Consider the following 18,537-nt stretch of genomic DNA (forward strand, 5'->3'; position numbering starts at 1 on the left):
AATGGACCGCTTTGCTTTTTGGGCTACAGTTCTCATGTCTTTTGTGGTTCTCATGTCTTCAGTATTTAAGAACCTCAGATGAATTTATTAATTTATCTGTGTACTGATCTCTGTTCTCTTGTTTAAATAAGCCGCAGTTGACACAGTCAAATGGAGGCAAGTGTTTATATAAATAGATTTGTGCCTCCCTGGTTGTGAGACGGGATGAGTGCCAGCACTGCCTCTAATGTGGGACAGTGCAGTCATCAGGGTGCTGTGGCTTGTTCTCAGCTGCCTCCCAGCTGATGGAAAGACCAAATCTTGGAGAGCTTCCAGCCCTGCCTCTCTCACCTCACTGACATTAAGCTGCTCTGCTCTTAAGCCCTGGTTCTGAAGCAGCCCTGGCAGGACCAGCTCAAACAGGCAATGGCATTAAACCTCGCATTGGTGGTGCTTGTTAAGATTTGCCTCCTGATTTGTAATATCCCATATAGATGTCTGCTGTGCAGTCTGGTCTCCTGTTTTTACAGCTGTTTTCTATTAATTTTCTCAGGGTTTTATTGATGGGTCATTTTTGTTTGTTATCTGAGCCTCAATTTAGTTATATAAGACGATGATATGAGTAACTTTCTGTGGAAACTGTGATGTACATTTGCTTGAAGCCTGATCCTGTGCTGTTGATTAGCCACTAAAACTAAAAACTTAAGAACCCTCCCTTAAACTAAGAACTGCTTTCAGTTCAAATCCAAAACACAAACAGTTTTTAATAAAATTATTAATTACCGAGTCCTATGTGGTGGGTTGACCCTGGCTGGACACCAGGTGCCCACCAAAGCCACTCTATCACTCCCCCTCCTCAGCTGGGCAGAGGAGAGAAGATATAACAAAAGGCTTGTGAGTTGAGATAAGGACAGGGAGAGATCACACACCGATTACCCTCACGGGCAAAACAGACTTGACTTGGGGAAATTAGTTTAATGTATGACCAATCAAATCAGAGTAAGGAATAAAACCAAATCTTAAAAAAACACTTTCACCTTACCCTCCCCCCCTCTTTGGCAGGCTCAACTTCACTCCCCATTTTTTCTACCTCCTCCCTCCCCAGCAGTGCAGGGCGATGGGGAATGGGGGTTGTGGTCAGTTCATCACACGTTGTTTCTGCCGCTCCTTCCTCCCCAGGGGGAGGGCTCCTCACAGTCTTCCCCTGCTCCAGCGTGGGTCCCCCACGGGGTCACAAGTCCTGCCAGCAAACCTGCTGCAGCGTGGGCTTCTCTCTCTCCATGGATGCACAGGGCCTGCCAGGAGCCTGTCCAGTGCTGGCTTCCCACAGGGTCACAGCCTCCTTTGGGCATCCACCTGCTCTGGCGTGGGGTCCTCCACGGGCTGCCAGTGGGTATCTGCTCCACCATTAACCTCCATGGGCTGCAGGGGAACAGCCTGCCTCACCATGGTCTTCCCCATGGGCTGCAGGGGAATCTCTGCTCCGGCTCCTGGAGCCCCTCCTCCCCTTCCTTCATCACTGACCTTGGTGTCTGCAGGGTTGTTTCTCTCACATATTCTCACTCTGTCTCTAGCTGTAGTTTCCCTTGCGCAGTTTGTTTTCGCCCTTCTTACATACGTAATTCCAGAGGCGCTACCACCATCACTGATGGGCTCGGTCTTGGCCAGCCGCAGAATAACGCCTACTACAATGGCTCTTATCCATGAGGGAGTATAGACATTTTAGGATTGCCAAAGACCTTTCATACATAATGTCACCATCAGAGAATGCTGCTGTTGTTTCTTTATCTCTGTGCTTCATCTCCTGACTTAATATAGTAACTCATTTGCTAATAAAGAATTTAGCTGATATTACTTTCCATCTGAGATACCACGGTGACTTCTAATGTAGCAGCATATCTGTTTTCAGGTTGCTTTGTTCTCTTTTGTTCAAACCCAAAATATCCCATAAGTTTCTTGGTACAAAATGATACTGATACTGTGATAAAGGCAATACTTTCCTCTCCTGCCCCTTCCCCCCTCCGCCCCCCCATGATTTCTGACATTTTCATGAAGTTTCACTTAAGGCTTCTTAATATTTTTTATTTTAATATTCTGCACCTTTGGTATTCTAGTGAAGGTGTATTGTATAGTTTATTCAGGCAGCCTGAGTATGCATTAAAGCTGCTATGGTTGTCTTCCTGGTACTTTAGTATGTAGTTTGTTTGTTTGTTTTTTTGTTCAAGCAAACTTATTATAATGCCCCTAGCAAATTACTTCTTCTATAAAAGATGAGGAAATAATATAAGAATACATAGCATTGTGAAAAGTTTTATAATAAAATTTTGTGGGTTTTTTTTAATTTGTTTCTTGGGATGCTGAATACATTTGAGAAGTTAAAGCAAGAAGGATATATAGCCTCTTATTCTGACTTTACTTTCCTCCTTTTATTGAAAGAGTTTGTGAGTTTGTATCTCCCCCTCTGATGCACAGGTATCACATCAAGTCTGTTAGTTCATCTGTGGATTTCAGTGTGAAAGACTTTCTTTTTGGATTTTGGGAGTATCACTTGATGCAGGAAAGATGCTTGTTATACTTCATAGAACACATATTACAACTTAAGACAGCTGCTGTCTGGCCCAGATGAGTCTTCATACTGCTATTTGAACAGAGCAATAGCATCCTTTGGTAGGAACCCCTGGAAAAATTCCTCCCCTGCATGGCCCGCGTTGCAGTCCTTCAGTGAAACAGTGAGACTGCATTGAGGCTTGGTGTACTGAAAGGGGCACGTCTTTAGATTGCTGATTTTTCTGAGCCCTTTTGATTGAACGAATGAATATTTAATAATGCTAAAAGAGTGACATAGTGGACTTAGAAGACAAATACAAATGTGACTGAAGATGATGTTTCTACTTAAAAGACTCAGAGCTGAATACTCAGAACTCTAGAGCTCATGCAAATTCTTTCTTAGTATGGAGAATTTTTAATTTTTCCTTTTCCTGTTAGAAGAAGAAGGGAAATATCAGTGTGCTGTGTTAGTAGCCGAGGATTATGGAGACGCAAGCAGACGCAAGCAGTTTCTGATTTATGCTGCCTTGTGTTGATCCTCTACAGCTCATTTCCTAGCAGCAGATAGCCAGAGTACAAAAGCTAGCTTAGCAAGGGCTGGAAATGGAAATGTCAGAAGACGGGCTCTGTGCATCTGGACGATATTTTAGTCAGAGCAGCTCTGCATTGACAGGTCCATGCGCTTTGCATCTCTCCAGTGTCAGGAGGGAGACAAGACAGAAAACCACACAATTCCAGAATTGAGACTTCTGCATTTTGGCTCCATCCTCTTCTCTCTACTGACTGACAGAAACTCTGAGATTTCTTATTCTGGCTACAGGCATTCAGGGGCGGATGTCTGGGAGCTTGTACTAAATGGACTGGCAAGCCCTTACTTTGAGGTTAAGTATGCACAAAACTGAATTGTTTCTTCCTCTCTGCAAGTCATTGCTTGCCCTGTTGGCAGGGCATGGAAGAAAGCTAGCTGTGCTCTTGCTGCCGCCTCTCTACTTTGTGGGGAGCCGAAGTTAAGAATTTGCCAGTTTGGGGTGAAAGAATACTATCTAAAGCACTGTCCTCTAAATTATTGGAGTTTTGTAACCAAATCAACTGGCTGGTCTTGAAATCTCAGACACAGTTTTTAGGGAGGTGTTATGTAGCTCCTTTAGGATCACTGAGTTAACAACTAAAGTACATTTCTGGCAATCTATTTTAAAATATATATATTTTTAAAAACCCCATAACTCTAGGATTTCTTTTATAAACATTTTCCAAACAAAAATCTCTATGCACATAGCTGTTGTTATTTTTGCTAAGCTGTAGAATTTAATACTTCATTCTTAGTTTGTATACTAGAAAAATATTTACTTGGAGACATGATTCACTCTGACTAATGGGATCAAGCTAATTGAGACGAAAGCTGAATAAAGAAATAAATGTAAAATTGTCTGGGGTTTGGTTATGGGAATTTTTTTTTAGAATGGTAGAATGACTTGTGTAAAATTACGGGCAGATAGAAATTAAAATAGGGCAGAGGTGAATCTGGCCTAAGCTGACCTATCTGGCTAGCACTAGTTTCACTATCCAGTGGCCTGGAAAGGGTTGCAGTCGATCACATCCAGCTTACTGTTTGAGTACTCCTTTGTAGCTAATTAAATGTGAGATGATCATCAATGCCAGTAGGAAATGGGGCTTTGAATCCTTGGTGTTGAATCAATAACTGTTCTGATAGCTCTGCCATTATCTTAATTTTAAAATGTTGAAGTACTTCCTTGAAAGCCAATCAAGTGTCAAACTGTATAATGAAACAGCGCTGTTTCCTGCAGGATTTTGGTTGTTTGTTTTGATTAAAAATGAAAATGAAAGAATACCAACATTTTTCTCCACTAAGATGTCAGCCTGGCCTCTTAGCTGTTATGCGCTGTGGAAAAAATCGGAGGTCCCCTTTCCTGGGAGATCGGCCCAGATCTGCAGCTCCTGGAGGCTCTCAGAGCTACCAGCCTGCCACAGCCTGACGAATGAGCTGGTCGTGGCTCTTAGAGATGATTTCTCTTTTCTTGGTAGTCCAGTGCAGTCTCCTGGAGGCTGGATTTTAAGACCAGATCAAAAACTGGCTTCCTAAACAGCAGCCTGATGAGCTGGTAAGGAACCAGTTGAAGAAGCAGCGTGGGATTGGATGGTCACCCATGGCACCATTCCTGGCTCCCCAGGAGACCTGCCTCCAAGTCAGGCTCCGTGGAGCGTTTCAGTTTCAACCCACCAGATGATTAGAATGAAAAGTGGCTTTTATTATAGTATTTCGAGTTATTCCTAGCAACAAGCTTTTGGCCTGGAAGTCATAAATGCATTTTTTTTTTCTGTGGTGACTAAAAGGAAAAATTCATATTTTCCCCCTGAAAATGTTAAGGAAAATTCCTGCTTTAAAATGAGATGCATCTAGACTGTGTGTGTAGACTGTTGGGGACATCTGCTGGGGTGCCGGGAAATGGCAGACTTCAAAATGCATATTGATGGTAGAATGTTCCGAGCGTGAATATTCCAATAATTGTTAATATTGTGGCATTCTCTCGAGGCTGAGGATTTCACGTTTTACCTGCAAAGAAAACCAGGTGCCCGTATGGCACTATTTCTGCGCTAATCGCCCTAGGAGCACACTTAAGACCCATAGAAGCACATCCAGACATAATCCTCTTAATTTAAAAACTATATTTTCATCATGTAAAAAAAACTGTAGAAGAGGAGAAATCTCTGGAAATTCCATGTAATCATGGGTGAGCCAAGAGAAGCTGGCGTCCTGTGAGGCAGACCAGCTCAGTCAGCCCCAACCACATAACAGCCTTCTATGGCTTCCTGTGGTACCCTTGGGATGGAAATGCTTTTCCTGCAGCTGGAAATGAAAAATGGCCTTCCCTCCTGTCTACTGGCGCTTGCGGTGGCCATCCAAGGACCAGCAAAAGAGCTTTGGTGATGGGACTGGCACAGCCACACATTGCCACATTGCAGATTCGTAGTCTGAAAGTGTAGCATTGGATTTCTTGGTTTTGTTAAAATTAAGCAAAAATGACATTAAAAAAATTAATCCCGGCTTGAATCCGATAGTATACGCAGCTCTACATTGAGCCAAAACTGTCAAATTCATAGGCTTTGGTGGAACTGTGGAAGGAATTCTGTTCCAATACTTGAGTATAGTCTAAATTAACTTGCTAAGAGTAAAGAAACTTTCATCTTATCGGCTGGAAAAGATGTGGCTGGGGAGATGATATATATCTGTTCTGGCTGTTTGGTCAAAATTACATTTAGTGTTCCATTTTCCATGTGTGCTTCCCTATACATCTGTGTAATCTGCTTCTTGCTGCCTGAAATCGTAAGATATTTGAGGGGCTGGCACCGTGTTCTAGATTTGTGCTTTTGCAGTGATGTTTTCTGCAGGCACAAGAACAAAATGAGGGGTGGAGGTGTCTGCATTTTAAATTCTTCTGCTGAAATTTTCGGATGCCCATGTACAGACAGAGGCCCACGTATTTAGGCAACTAACATAATTATCACAGATTCTGGCCGCTTCTTGCCCCACACTCCACGTTACTTACACTGAGCTCAAACCCTGTTTGCAGCCCAGTCAATGTCAATGATACTCTGTAGCCCATTTTCCTGCCTCTATCATATTCCATTTGGAAGCCTTGTTGGGCATTGATGGGTGGAAATTGCAGGTATAGATCAGGGTGAAAGTTGTTTCACAGCTGAGTCAATTTTGTTAATGCAAAAATGGTGCACCAGACATCTGGTTAGAATTATTTTTATTCCATCCTTAAGAATGAATGACTTAAATATGAAAAATGTGGAACAAAATATATGGTCCCCTGTAGTCTATATACTCCCCCCATATAGCCTCTATGCTTTTAGACAAGAACAAAGCTGAAAAAGCTAGGAGAAACTATTTTTGGTTTGCTCAGTTATGAATATCCCCCCCAACCCCTGCCGGCATCTGTACCGTTTGCTATATAAATACATTTATGCTTTATCATTAGTTACTTTCAGCGTTTGACCAAATGTTAACAGGTAAAACAGCTTTAAGGATGCTTCAAAGAAGAAATTAATGATGCTTTCTTATAATTGTTAATACAGTGATGTTCTACAGCTGTTATGAATCTAAAGTAAAAATATTGAACTAACTTACCTACTGCTTAGAGAAATAGATTAGTCCTAAATTATCCTAGGCGTGTTAGCTGTGCACAGTGTAACTTTGTCTAATCTGGTATTTGGTGATAGAAGCAAAAGTAGAAATGAAAACAGGACATGTTAAACCGGATACTTTGTAAACTGGTTGTCCCAGGATATTAGGTTCCGTTAAGCTTATAATAAGTGTCTTTTTCCTTTTTATCCCTACTCAGGGGCGTGCCTCATTAACATCTGAGAAACAACATTTTGCCCATGAACATGGAGAAATGAAAAATCTAGAAGATATTGTTAGAGATATAAAACCATCTGTGCTAATAGGTAATTTCTTTCATTTTAAAGCAATGACCTTATTCTTTGTTGGAAAAAAATGGGGATGTGGCTTTGTCTGAAGACAAGATCAAATTCCTCTGAACAGAGTTTACCTTTGTGTGTTTTTAGAAAACAGTAGGTGCATAATGGACTCTATTAAGCAACTGAACAAATAGTAACTATCCAAGCACGTAACACCGCTTTCACTCCAAGCCATCTGTTTTAGAGGGGGAATAATCTGAGTTGGTTTAAACATCTGATGGAGAACCTTATCACCTTCCTAAATTACTTCTGATTTAATGTGGATGGTGTAATACAAATAACCTCAAACTTAGACTGAGAAAACTGAGCTAAGGATATGTAAAGCTGTGCAAACACGAGCACGCTGTAACTGCATCTTCGTTTCCCTCATATTTAGGTCCTTGGCCACCAGCCCTTTGTGCAGACCAAAACAGAGATTTTACAAAGACTTTTTCTTTTATAAAAGCTGCAGGATTTGGGATCTCAGTAAAGGATTGTTCAGCTCTCTGCAGTTTAATCGTTATATTTCAGTGACAGTTTCAGGAATGAACTGCAAGTACTCTTAAATCATTTTTTAATATGTAAGACTGGAAAATTCATCTATCTGGCTAGTAAAATCATTCATCAGATGCCGGAAATCTGAAATGCCACAGTTTAAGAGCTACCTTTTCAATTATGCCTAGACCACATGGTCCTGGTTCAGTAAAATCTGCTTTTGACAGTGATCATGAACGAGATAAATAAAGCTTATCTTCTTCTATGCTCCATAAAGATATGACTGCAAGACAGAGGCCAAGTAGTCTAGAGAATCTATTTAGTAGAATACGAGGCTGAAAAAGCTAGTGGAACAGAGAATAGTTTGAATGATTCATGATGTTTTTCTAGATAAAGGTGTGTGGATGCTCAGGGAATGTTTGCTGACAGGCAGTGTGGATGTTTACTGTGTGTCATTTTTATATGCAAATATATGCGGTGATTTCCCTCAAGGTCACTTTCTCCTATCTATACAGAGTAATGAAGGACCTTCCAACAGAATCAGCAATGACAATTAATACTGTTTTTTTCAGTTTGGAGGACTTCCCCTGGGTGGCAGGAGTCATGGGGAAATACGTTGATACTCCTCCCAAAGTTTTACTTAACTCTGTCTTAGCAAATCCTTATATGCGTTTCATCGCCTGCGGTGGCTCAAGGAAAAGTTTAGCTTGACCATATAAAAGAAATCGCAAATTTAAAATGAAAAACAAAAAAGAAATAGTGAGATTGTTCAGATAATTTTGTTTTAACTTTATATCTGAAGATCATTGTCATGGCTGTCCAGAAGCAGTTAAACATTTGGCACCTGCGGACTTAACGAGAAACTAAGGCGTATAACAGGCTCTTATACAAGCGTGCCAAAATCATGACCGCCATAACTGTTCATCAAGCATACAGTGGTCCGGCTGGTCTAGCAGAGCTTTTGCATCTAAGCATCCTTGTTCATTCTTAGAAGGTGAAGTACAGAGAGCTCAGATCTGCAAAAACTAGTAGCATGTGAATGAAATGTCTGAGCAAGAGATGTTTGAGGTTTGAGAGAAGTCACTCATTTGCATCAGTTGAGGAGTTGCCTCTTTTGTTACCAAGGGATCAGAATAAAGCAGACTTGGCCAGATGCAAAACTAAGTGGGTCTTAGACATTCTTGGGCCTACATTAAGCACCTAAGCGGCACCTGAAAAGCCTGTCATAGTGTGTGTGGGCTTTCAGCTGACCTCTTGGGAAAGCTCAATTTAAAACGATTCAGGGAATTTCAGTGAGGCACCCACCTCTCCCTATTGAGGGCATAAGCTGTGCTTGAAGATGTCTCTCTAAGATGATACCATGCTTCATGTAGAAGCAGTCAGAAAATACTGTGAGATACCTTTAAGAAGTGTTAGTCCTGGAGTGTGTGTGGCCTTCTAGTCAGCTCTGTGAGGTGAGGACCCCTTTCACCTCCCACCAAGTACCGTGTGCTCTCCTCCGGCAGACACCAAGCTGTCCCTTCAGAGTGGGTGGTGTTGGGTAGCTCACTTGTGCATGAGTGGCAAGGGGTTAGAGTACTGACCCAACAGAGACCCTTTCCTGGCCCGGGTTTGAGTCTGTTCCTACTCCCCCAAGAGAAGGAACAACAGCTTTTTTCCTGCTGAAAATGATGCTGTGTGGAAAGCAGAGTAGGGAGCCAGGCACTGGGAGCTCTGAGCAAGATGGAGGCTACCTTCTCTACAAGCCAAGTCATAGAGGCCTGCTTGGACATAAAGGTCCTTAGGTTTACTCCCAGGCCTGTTTATCTGTTTTTCTCTGAAGGTGTGGAGCACAAGGACCTAATCCCTGGATTCCCAGCTGTTGTCGGATAGGCAGAAATACAGGCGTATTGGCATCTCAAAAACATCACACACACCCCTTTTTGGTTGTCAGTACAGTATGGGGAATAGAAAAGCATCTCTGGTGGGATGGAAAGGGATGCATTCAAAAAAATTGTTGCTGTCAGGGAAGCCTTAGACTCAAAATTGGGGTTGTTTATCAGCTGAGGCTGGAGATGACAGAATGATCAGCTGTAGAAGGCAGAGACTCTACTTGTCACGTCAGAAAGAATTGGAATCTGACACACTGGATTTGGGAGAAACTTCCAGTCTGTTGCATGAGACTTTAGGAGACAGAGTTGTACTTTTCCACTTCTTATTGGACTTACCTGCAGGTTAGGTGATACTATGCTATTTAATATAAAGGGCCTGAGAAAAGTGAAGGGAGAAATTCACCAAACTGTACAGGGGTGAATAAGTTCCACCTTATGTTAGGGGTAATACTGAAGTTTCACTGTTGCAAAACCTTTTATACAAACCTTTATTTTAACCACATGTTAGGAAAAAGGTTGAACTCCATTTTAAAGAGGGAGGTATGCAGTGAAAGGAGCTCTGTTCTTTTAAAAGAAGTGACACGTATGTCTTACCTCAAACTGATTGTATTTGTCTGCTTGTTACATGTGTGTTTTTCTTCTTTAGGAGTTGCTGCGATTGGTGGTGCTTTCACTAAACAAATTCTTCAGGATATGGCTGCTTTAAACGAACGTCCTATTATTTTTGCTCTCAGCAATCCTACCAGCAAAGCAGAATGCACTGCTGAGGAGTGCTACAAATATACAGAGGTAACCAAAGATTAACATCTCTCCAGTAAGTGTAGTGAAAAGTAAATCTGAAATTAAATTTAAAACGGGAGGAAGACAGAGGGTGGAGTAGCAAGTACTAATCATGTCTCTGTGTGTAGGTAAAAGTTTTTCAGATTTTATCAAGACTGAAGTCTTTACGTGCTTGCTCCTCATAAAAACATATAATAGCTTTTACTGGTGTCAGGCAAGACTTAGAGTCTTTATTATAAGTGAAGCATCAGTAACTGTCAATCATTAAAACCTTATGCCTGTTTTTGAACTGTACCACTTTGTGTTATATATACACACAGTGGCATGCTTTTCATCTGAGATTTTATAAATACTCTTTAGAGTAAGAAAATACTTCAATACAGGAAATAGAATCTTTAAAATAATTCTTTACTAAGAACTGGGTAAGCGACTCTTTTTACAAAGATTTCTATTATGGAAACATAGGTGAAAATTAAGAGAACTGTGCTTGCTTATTTATTGTATTATAGAAGTGCTAATAAACATGTTCTCCTGTAATTCAGCCTAGAATTTGAAATGTATGAGTACTTGACTGTGTGTGTTTCATAGTGGATTGTGTTTGGATTTCTTGTCAAATACAGGGCAGCTTGAATGACAGCTTCACAGTATTTAAAAGACAAATTTAGCATGCCTGTTCCCCACTGCACAGTACACAATTACAGCGCAATTAAAGAGCCAGGGAAGCGGCCTACAGGAAGGGTTGTTTATAATGGGTAATGACATCTGGTAGGCAGAGCAAAAGATGCACTGAAGTATTTCATCTGTCACCAAAACGTATAATAAGCTGGCCACGATAATACTGCATGACACCAAACCAAACAGAATATTCTTCTGAAGAGCTGAATAGAAACAGTGGCATATTTTAAAATGCACGTTTCCAGTTCTCTAAAATAGGCATAGATATTTCTGATACAAAGCGCCTCTGAAGCATTTAACAGTGACATTTATCACTTCAGCAGTGCTAGCGTAAATAAAGGCTGGCTTTTCTTCCCTACCTAAATTTACTGCTTAAATTCGAGGTGCACCTTCCCCAGCAAGGCAAGAGCCAGGGACCTTTGGGCTGCGGACGTAAAGCCTGTGCAAGGTCACTCCCGTCATTAGTCCAAAAATGCATTGGCTGCTGTAGAAATTGCTTCTCTCTCCCCCTGTGTATAAGGAATGATCTGGGGAGAACCTGGACAGTAGTGCTGCAGAGGAATCACCTCTGAGGTGCCTCTTATGCCACCCTTGAATAGCACTCGACGGTGCCAGCGTCTGCTCCCATCAGGGTGCTTTTCATCCCAGGGGAACAGTGAGACTCCATCAGACTTGCAGCTCCCTTACAGCCCATTTCTTGGTACTCCAAGGGTATTACAACTCTGAACGTGCATGCTACTAAATGACACCAGGCCTAATATTCCTGTTAGCTAATGTTAAGCTGTTAGAAACATGAGCCCTGTCACCACGTCAGGGCCACCCCACAGGCTGCTGTTCCTCCCCGCAGCTGCCTGATGTCTGCTGTGTGCCAGCCTGTGTGTGGGTCCTGGGAAGAGATTTAGAGGTCCCATGTGAACCACAACATAAAATCAGTTAGAGCCAGTTCTCTTGTCCTCAGGACAAGTGATATGGTGTAATTTGTATCTGTACAGCTAAATTCTCTTATTCCTCAAAACAGGCTGGCTCTTCCATACTGCCTGCTGGGACCAGTCTGTGGAGGGTGCCTGGGCCCTGGTGGCCACAGTGCTACTTGGCACTACCCAAAAATCTGCTGGGAAACATCTTAGTTGTTAATCAGTGTTGGGTGATCACACACCAGTGCCCGAGTGGTGCCCTCACCCTGCTCATACATTACAATGAGGGGAGCCACAAGGCCCCAGAAGAGGACGTCCCATCACCAACTTGTGCTATAGGTTGCACTGTGGGATGACGTGCCTGGGACACAGCTTGCACCTCTCTCATTCCATTGAGCTGTGGAGTGGGCACAGGGGCCTGAAGAGGGAGACTGGGAGGAACAGAGAGCTCTGCCTGTCCCTGCAGCTCCTCAGAAATTGCCACATCCAAGAGTGCAACACTTAGTGGCCTTAGTGTCATTTTTGTGGATGATCAGCTGTTGGGAAAAAATCCAGCATCATCACCCATTGTTACCATGACAGTATTGTCCACTTTGAGTTTTACAGCCCCAGGTGTGTCCCTTCTTCCCATGTACCCTTCTTCTGGCATGGTCGCACTGGGTGAATAATGAGTGCTGGCTTTCACTTTCTCCTCTAAATTGTGCTGGTAGCTCTTACCTGAACAAGGCAGCTGTTACTCTCTGACATCAGATAGTCACAGAGAATTGCGAGTGATCTCTAGGATCAGCATCCTGATGCTCTTGAGACATACTCAGTTAAGTAGCTCTAACACCCTCTCAGAAGAGATATTAAATAGATAAAACACAGCTTCCTCAGTGGTAGATATTTAGAAGGGATGTGTGAAATACATTAACAGCATCCTTGCAACTAACGTGCTTTCTTTGGCTTTCTTGTTACAATTTAGGGACGTGGCATTTTTGCCAGTGGAAGTCCTTTTGATCCTGTCACTCTTCCAAGCGGACAAACTCTCTATCCTGGACAGGGTAACAATTCCTATGTGTTCCCAGGAGTTGCCCTTGGTGTTATTTCATGTGGACTGAAACATATTGGCGAGGATGTGTTCCTCACAACTGCTGAGGTATTGTATTAAAAATTATTTCAATTCCTTAATTTAGTAACTTGGTAATAATGAACAATTAATTAAAATAATTAAGTGTTATCTATTAAATTGGAAAAATAGTGCTTTCTCTGTAAGGTCTTTATTTGCAAGGTACGTTGTTTTTTATAAATTCTATTTGAACAAGTTATTTTTAAAAAAATTAATACTTGGTCCAAAGATATCTGCCATAAACTTCACCTTCTGTTGGCAAGGAACAAAGAGAAAGGCTTTGCTACTGTATTATCACAGGTGAATGTACATACGTACTGTTTGCATACACGTGCACACAGGTTTGATTTTAGATCGAAAGAAACTGCGTTTTGATGTTGGTAGCTTTGGGGTGACTTTTGTGGGTGTTTTGCTTGCAAAAACTATTTTAATTTCTTTTGGCTTTTTAGCTTTTTGCTATTTTTGAGTAGATGTGTTGGCGTCATTTTTTGTGGACCTCCCTTGTCAACAGCTGGTGAAAGTTGCTCCGTTGCCTTGTGGTTCCTTGCACCATGGTTTGACACAATTGTTGTCTTAACCTTCCCATTTCCTTTCTTATCCCTTTCTGCATTGGTCCTTTTCCTTCTTCAGGAAGTTTTTTATGATCTTTGTTCTGACGTTACCCAACATATGATCTGTCCTCCTTTATCTCCACTCAGTGGGCAAGAGATGAACAGAGAGCAAACACTTCTGGCTTTAGGAGTCATTCACCACCTACTTGCAGTGATTGTTCAAAATCTGACTTCCGCTGTCTTACAGTAGGACATCATAAATGCACAGGACTGTATCTTCAACACATATGGGAGAAGATTCTGGCCTTTGTTATTTTAGAATCCCTTATTCAAATGAAATAAACTACCTGCAGTGGTTGAAAACAAATGCTTAACACATTTTTTTAAAATTTTTTTTTTTACAAAGCAATAAGTCAATCTTTCTGTAGCTGTTTTGTCACATAAGAAAATTGTAACTTTACAGGCTTTTTTGAGTCCAGCATCTTTGCTCTTCATCCACTATGGCATCGTAGAACCCTTACTACTCCTTCCTCTCGCCCTTTCCATCTCACCCCCTGCCTGGCCTGGCCTGGAGTTCCTGTCTCCTCCATTGCCCCTGTTGGTTCTGCTCTTGGCTGGCACCAAGAGTGACATAATGAGCCGCACAGGACTCAGCTTCCCTCTGTTGAGTAACATGATATCCAGTGATGCTCAAGCTCCTGGCTGTTTGGCTCCCAGAAATGCGCTTCCAAGCTCATCCTGCTCAGAGAGAGACCAGGCTCAGTACAGACAGTGATTAGAGAGCCCTAAGTGGCGCATGATGGTCTGACCACGTCCATGCAGAGTCATTAAAAGCCTGATGCTTTCTGTTTTTTTTTTTAAAGGGTATGGAAATAAGCAAGAAGGCTGGCCTCAGTTTACCAAGTTAACCCTAGTTAACCTAGATGCACTTCAGTGGTAATTTCTACCCAGTCTGGTTCATATAAATTACAATCTGCAGAACTTCATGAAAGTGCAGTGTCCTGATCTTCAAAGAAGCTGTGTAAGCACACTTGGAAGTACGTGGGTGGCGTAGGTAGCACACAGAGGAAGCCTCAAAGCAATGCTATTAGCAACTATTATGAAACAATTAAAAAAAAAAAAAGAGAGAGAAGAAAAAAAAAGTTGCCCCAATTAGTGGAAATGAGAATGCCTGACTCAACTCTTGCAGCTTCTCTAAGGGATATCACATTCCAGGATTCTTGCTCCTTGTGTCCTCTCCACGGGTTAAATGGAAGAAAATGGCCCTTTACTATCACTCAGAGGCAACTGATAGGCAACATGATCCTGTGACCGGCAGCATGTGATAAGAAGCTTTCTTAAAGGGTGCGCACTTGCACGCTGCCCTTGCTGGATTTCCGAAGGGTTTTTTTAAGGTGTGTACTATGGCATCTTCAAAACGTTTGCCAGCAGCTTGCCCTCTGTAAGAAAGATATTCACAATTTCCATCTTTAAAATTAGTAAAAAGCCCAGACTGTCTCCACTGGCTTTAACCATCTTAGCAGGGCAATGATCCATCTCGTAAGATTTTGGATAATTATATCCTCCCTTTAAATCCTTCCCTGTAATTTCAGTTGGATACAGTGATCTCGCTTGCTGGTCTAAACTGCTGTGTTAAACAGTTGTCTTATTTCATTCTAGAAGTTGCTTCATTTTGGTTTGGGTGAAATGGTTCCTATATATAGAGTGCTGATGGATGAAAGGTGACACATTGATCGAACGATGTTTCAAGTGGCAGTCTACTAAGAAGAAGAATCTGTTCTGAACAAAGAAACTTAACCAAACAAAGAAATGTAACAGTCAGGGAAGTAAAATGGTATCAGAAATTGCGAGGAAGCTTTTAAATTCTCTCTTGAGGTAGAGGTCCTCTCCTGACTCTTCTTTTTCGGTAAAGGTTTCACTACATAATCACCTTCCTCTAGTAAAATCCCTAGAAAAGTTTGATGTCTAAAAATGTATTTTTTTTTCTTGCATAGAGAGTCTCCATTGGCAGCAAGATCAACAGATAGCTACTCGCCTTACGGCTGGAGCTAAGGGCAGTCACATCTGGTCTGCCTACGTGTGCGAGAGGCAGCGTGTGACTGGGGCTTGGGTGAGCTGCAGCCAGTTACTGAGCAAATGACAAAGGATGGATTTCAGAGGAGTCTTTGCCAGACGAGGTGTCAGGGGTGTGAAGGCCAGGAGGGCTGCAAGGCCCTTAGCTGAAATTACAGTACAAAGCAAAGGCAAAAGTGCTTTTTGTTTTGTTTTCTTGGTGTTTTTAATGGAAGGATAAACACCTTCATGTTTCATAATCATAGTTTCATGTGGGTTTTAGAACAGTGGTTAGTATTCCCCATTTGAAATAGAAGCACCCAAGATGCTATAAAATTTAAAACACCAAACCCATGCATTTTAGACAGAAAGACCATCTCAGATTCTAGCAGTAGCTTACCTGAAAAAAGAAAGTATGAAAAATAAGCAGCCCGGGCTGCATGCCTACACCTCCTGTCTTCTTGCTTTGCCACCTCTCCAATTAAATCTGATGGAAGTCACAAATAGCTTATTGTAACTACAACAAATTCTACTTTCAGTGTGCTTTTCTTCCTACCAAGTAAAACAGAATGTAACTTTGATTTTGGACAATAAATCTAAGGTACTGTAAGCTGTAATACCTCCTAATTGCGGGCAGTTGCTCTGTGATGACAAGGAACATTACCTATTCTTCTAAGTCCTACCAAACACAACAAAAGGGACCGAGAATTATGAACTAATGAAATATTCTTGGCATGTGTGACCTACAGTTAAGTTACTCCAGAAATAATCCTGTTAAATCCTTTCATTATAGAGATACCTCCTCCAAAAGCCAAGATGCCCCCACTTGCCTTATGCCATTTGTCCTGTCTTGGTGGCCTTTCATTTAGGTTCTGCAACAAGGTTTAGCTCATTTCTCTATGAAAATTGTGAACTAATTAAAATTTAAAACATGAAAATAGCCATACTGGGTTGGACCTAAGATCCAAACAGCTCGGTGTCTTCCTGTGAAAGTAATCAGTAGCAGAAGCTGAGGAAAAGAGGATAAATAAGGGGAAAATACAGATTGATCCTTCTGCTGAAATGGCTTCTTGGCTTCTGGCAGCCTGTACTACATGGCCTTCCTGCGCTGGAAGTTTTACCCCTGTATGGATTTCTCTTTCGTAAATGAGCCTAGAGGCTTTTTAAACATGTTTATACATTTGAACATCTTTTGGCAATTAGTGTCACAATTTAATTATGAGTTTTGTGGAAAAAGAAACTCTCCTCTTACGGCTTCCTGCTGTCTGATGATTTGGGTTCCCTATAGCACCGTGAGAAATGTTCACTTTCAGTTGTCTTTTGTATTTTCTTTCAGTCCTCTCTTTTTTCTCCCAAGTGTATTTTATTATTTTTTGTCTCCCTGTATAAAAAAAAACCAAACATTTTGATCATCCTTATTTTTCTTCATACCGCTCATGATTCCATCCCATTCTTCTGTGAAGTAGGTGGAGCAAAAATGTGCACTGTTCAAAGCTGTGTTACATTGTGGATTTAAACACTGATGTAATTACATTTTCTTTGTTGCCCCATATCTTCTTAATAATTCCAAATGTTGATTCACCATTTTTTTCCATGACGCCGAACTGATGGTTTCAAGGAGCGTTTTTCAGAGATCACGTGAAGAAGGTGTCATTCTCTTTGAAAATGCTCATTTCAGTGCTTTTGCATAGGTTTTAATGCAGGATTATACCAGAAGGAATAGCATGGCCTCTGTGGAGTTAAGCTTGCTACCTCTCCCGCTTCAAGCACTGCCCAAATGTTTCGTGGCTTGCTTTCTATCAACCCCATCACAAATCAGAAGTCCTGAACCTTTTTGTTTCAGTGATGCATTACACTAAGAGCAACTTGCTGTTGATTTCTTCAGGTTTCATCTTTCCTGCAGAGCCCCATTAAACTGTTAACAGCAGAAATCTCATGTTGTAAGCTCCTCTTTACACATGCAGATGTACATCTTGTTTTATCAAAGGGCTGCTTATCCTAGTTACTATTATGGAAAGCAAAAACTAGATTTTACGTTGTCTCAGCTCCCCCTAGTGGGTTTTTATCTCTGATGTATTTCTCAATATCAGATTAAAATGTTGTTACGGTTTTAGCTGGGATAGAGTTAATTTTCTTCACTGCAGCTGGCACAGTGCTGGGCTTTGGACTTAGGAAAAAAAAAAGAAGTTGTTAACACACCGATATTTTGGGTGCTGGGTAGTGCTTGTACTAGTCACGGACTTTTCCAGCTTCCCAAGCTCTGCCAGGTGCACAAGAAGCCGGGAGGGGAGGGGGCACAGCTAAGAGGGCGGATTCAAACTGGCCAAAGGGATATTCCATATCATGTAACATCAGGCCCAGTATGTTACCTGGGAGGGGCTGGCCGGGGGAGGGAGGCAGCAATCGCGGCTCGGGGACGGTCAGCGTCAGTCAGCGGGTGGTGAGCGGCTGTATCGTTTGTGTTTCTGGGTTTTTCCCTTTTGCCCTTTTCCTTTTGTTTATATTATCATTATTGTTATTACGACGATAATAATAATAATTATTATTGTATTTTAATTATTAAACTGTTCTTATCTCAACGCACAAGCTTTTTTTTGCTTTTGCTCTTCCGATTCTCTCCCCCGTCCCACAGGGGTGGGGGGGGAGTGAGCGAGCGGCTGCGTGGTGTTTAGTTGGCTGACTGGGGCTGAACCACGACAAATGTAAACAAACTATTTTCCTTTACTCGTTATACTGAAGAAGAGTATAATCTCTTGTTGCTCTTGTAAGTTTTTCCATTCGGAGTGGAAATGCTAACACCTCCTACCAGCATGCTGGGTAGGTTGCAGAAGAGAACATCGTTTCTCTTTGAACCTGGAGTTACTATAGTGTTTGCTGTTTAATTCAAACTATTTACCTACTTCTGCCAGAAAGGGTGAATGGATGATAGCTGGGCATCTCTTCTGATGCAGTCCTAGTTGTTTGCAAGCAATGTACACAAGGTCCTGTTTCCCACGTGAAACAGGAACTGTAGGAAGTGGTTTGTGCTCTGTGTCAAGTATCTTCCTAGTATGTTCCCTCAAAAGTGCACTTCTTGTCTT

The 18,537-nt window shown here is 41.8% G+C and overlaps 1 protein-coding gene across 1 annotated transcript in view; it reads left to right on the forward strand.

The window, feature by feature from the left end:
* The window catches only part of ME1 (malic enzyme 1), a 183,742-nt gene that overhangs the window by 160,519 nt on the left and 4,686 nt on the right, over positions 1–18,537 (forward strand). Inside the window, exons 10-12 of the mRNA XM_064447717.1 lie at positions 6,894–6,999; positions 10,024–10,166; positions 12,711–12,884. Coding sequence (XP_064303787.1) covers positions 6,894–6,999; positions 10,024–10,166; positions 12,711–12,884 — 423 coding nt within the window. The remainder of the gene's footprint in view (positions 1–6,893; positions 7,000–10,023; positions 10,167–12,710; positions 12,885–18,537) is intronic.

Source organism: Phalacrocorax carbo, chromosome 3 (genome assembly GCF_963921805.1).
Source record: "Phalacrocorax carbo chromosome 3, bPhaCar2.1, whole genome shotgun sequence".
Taxonomy (NCBI): Eukaryota; Metazoa; Chordata; class Aves; order Suliformes; family Phalacrocoracidae; genus Phalacrocorax; species Phalacrocorax carbo.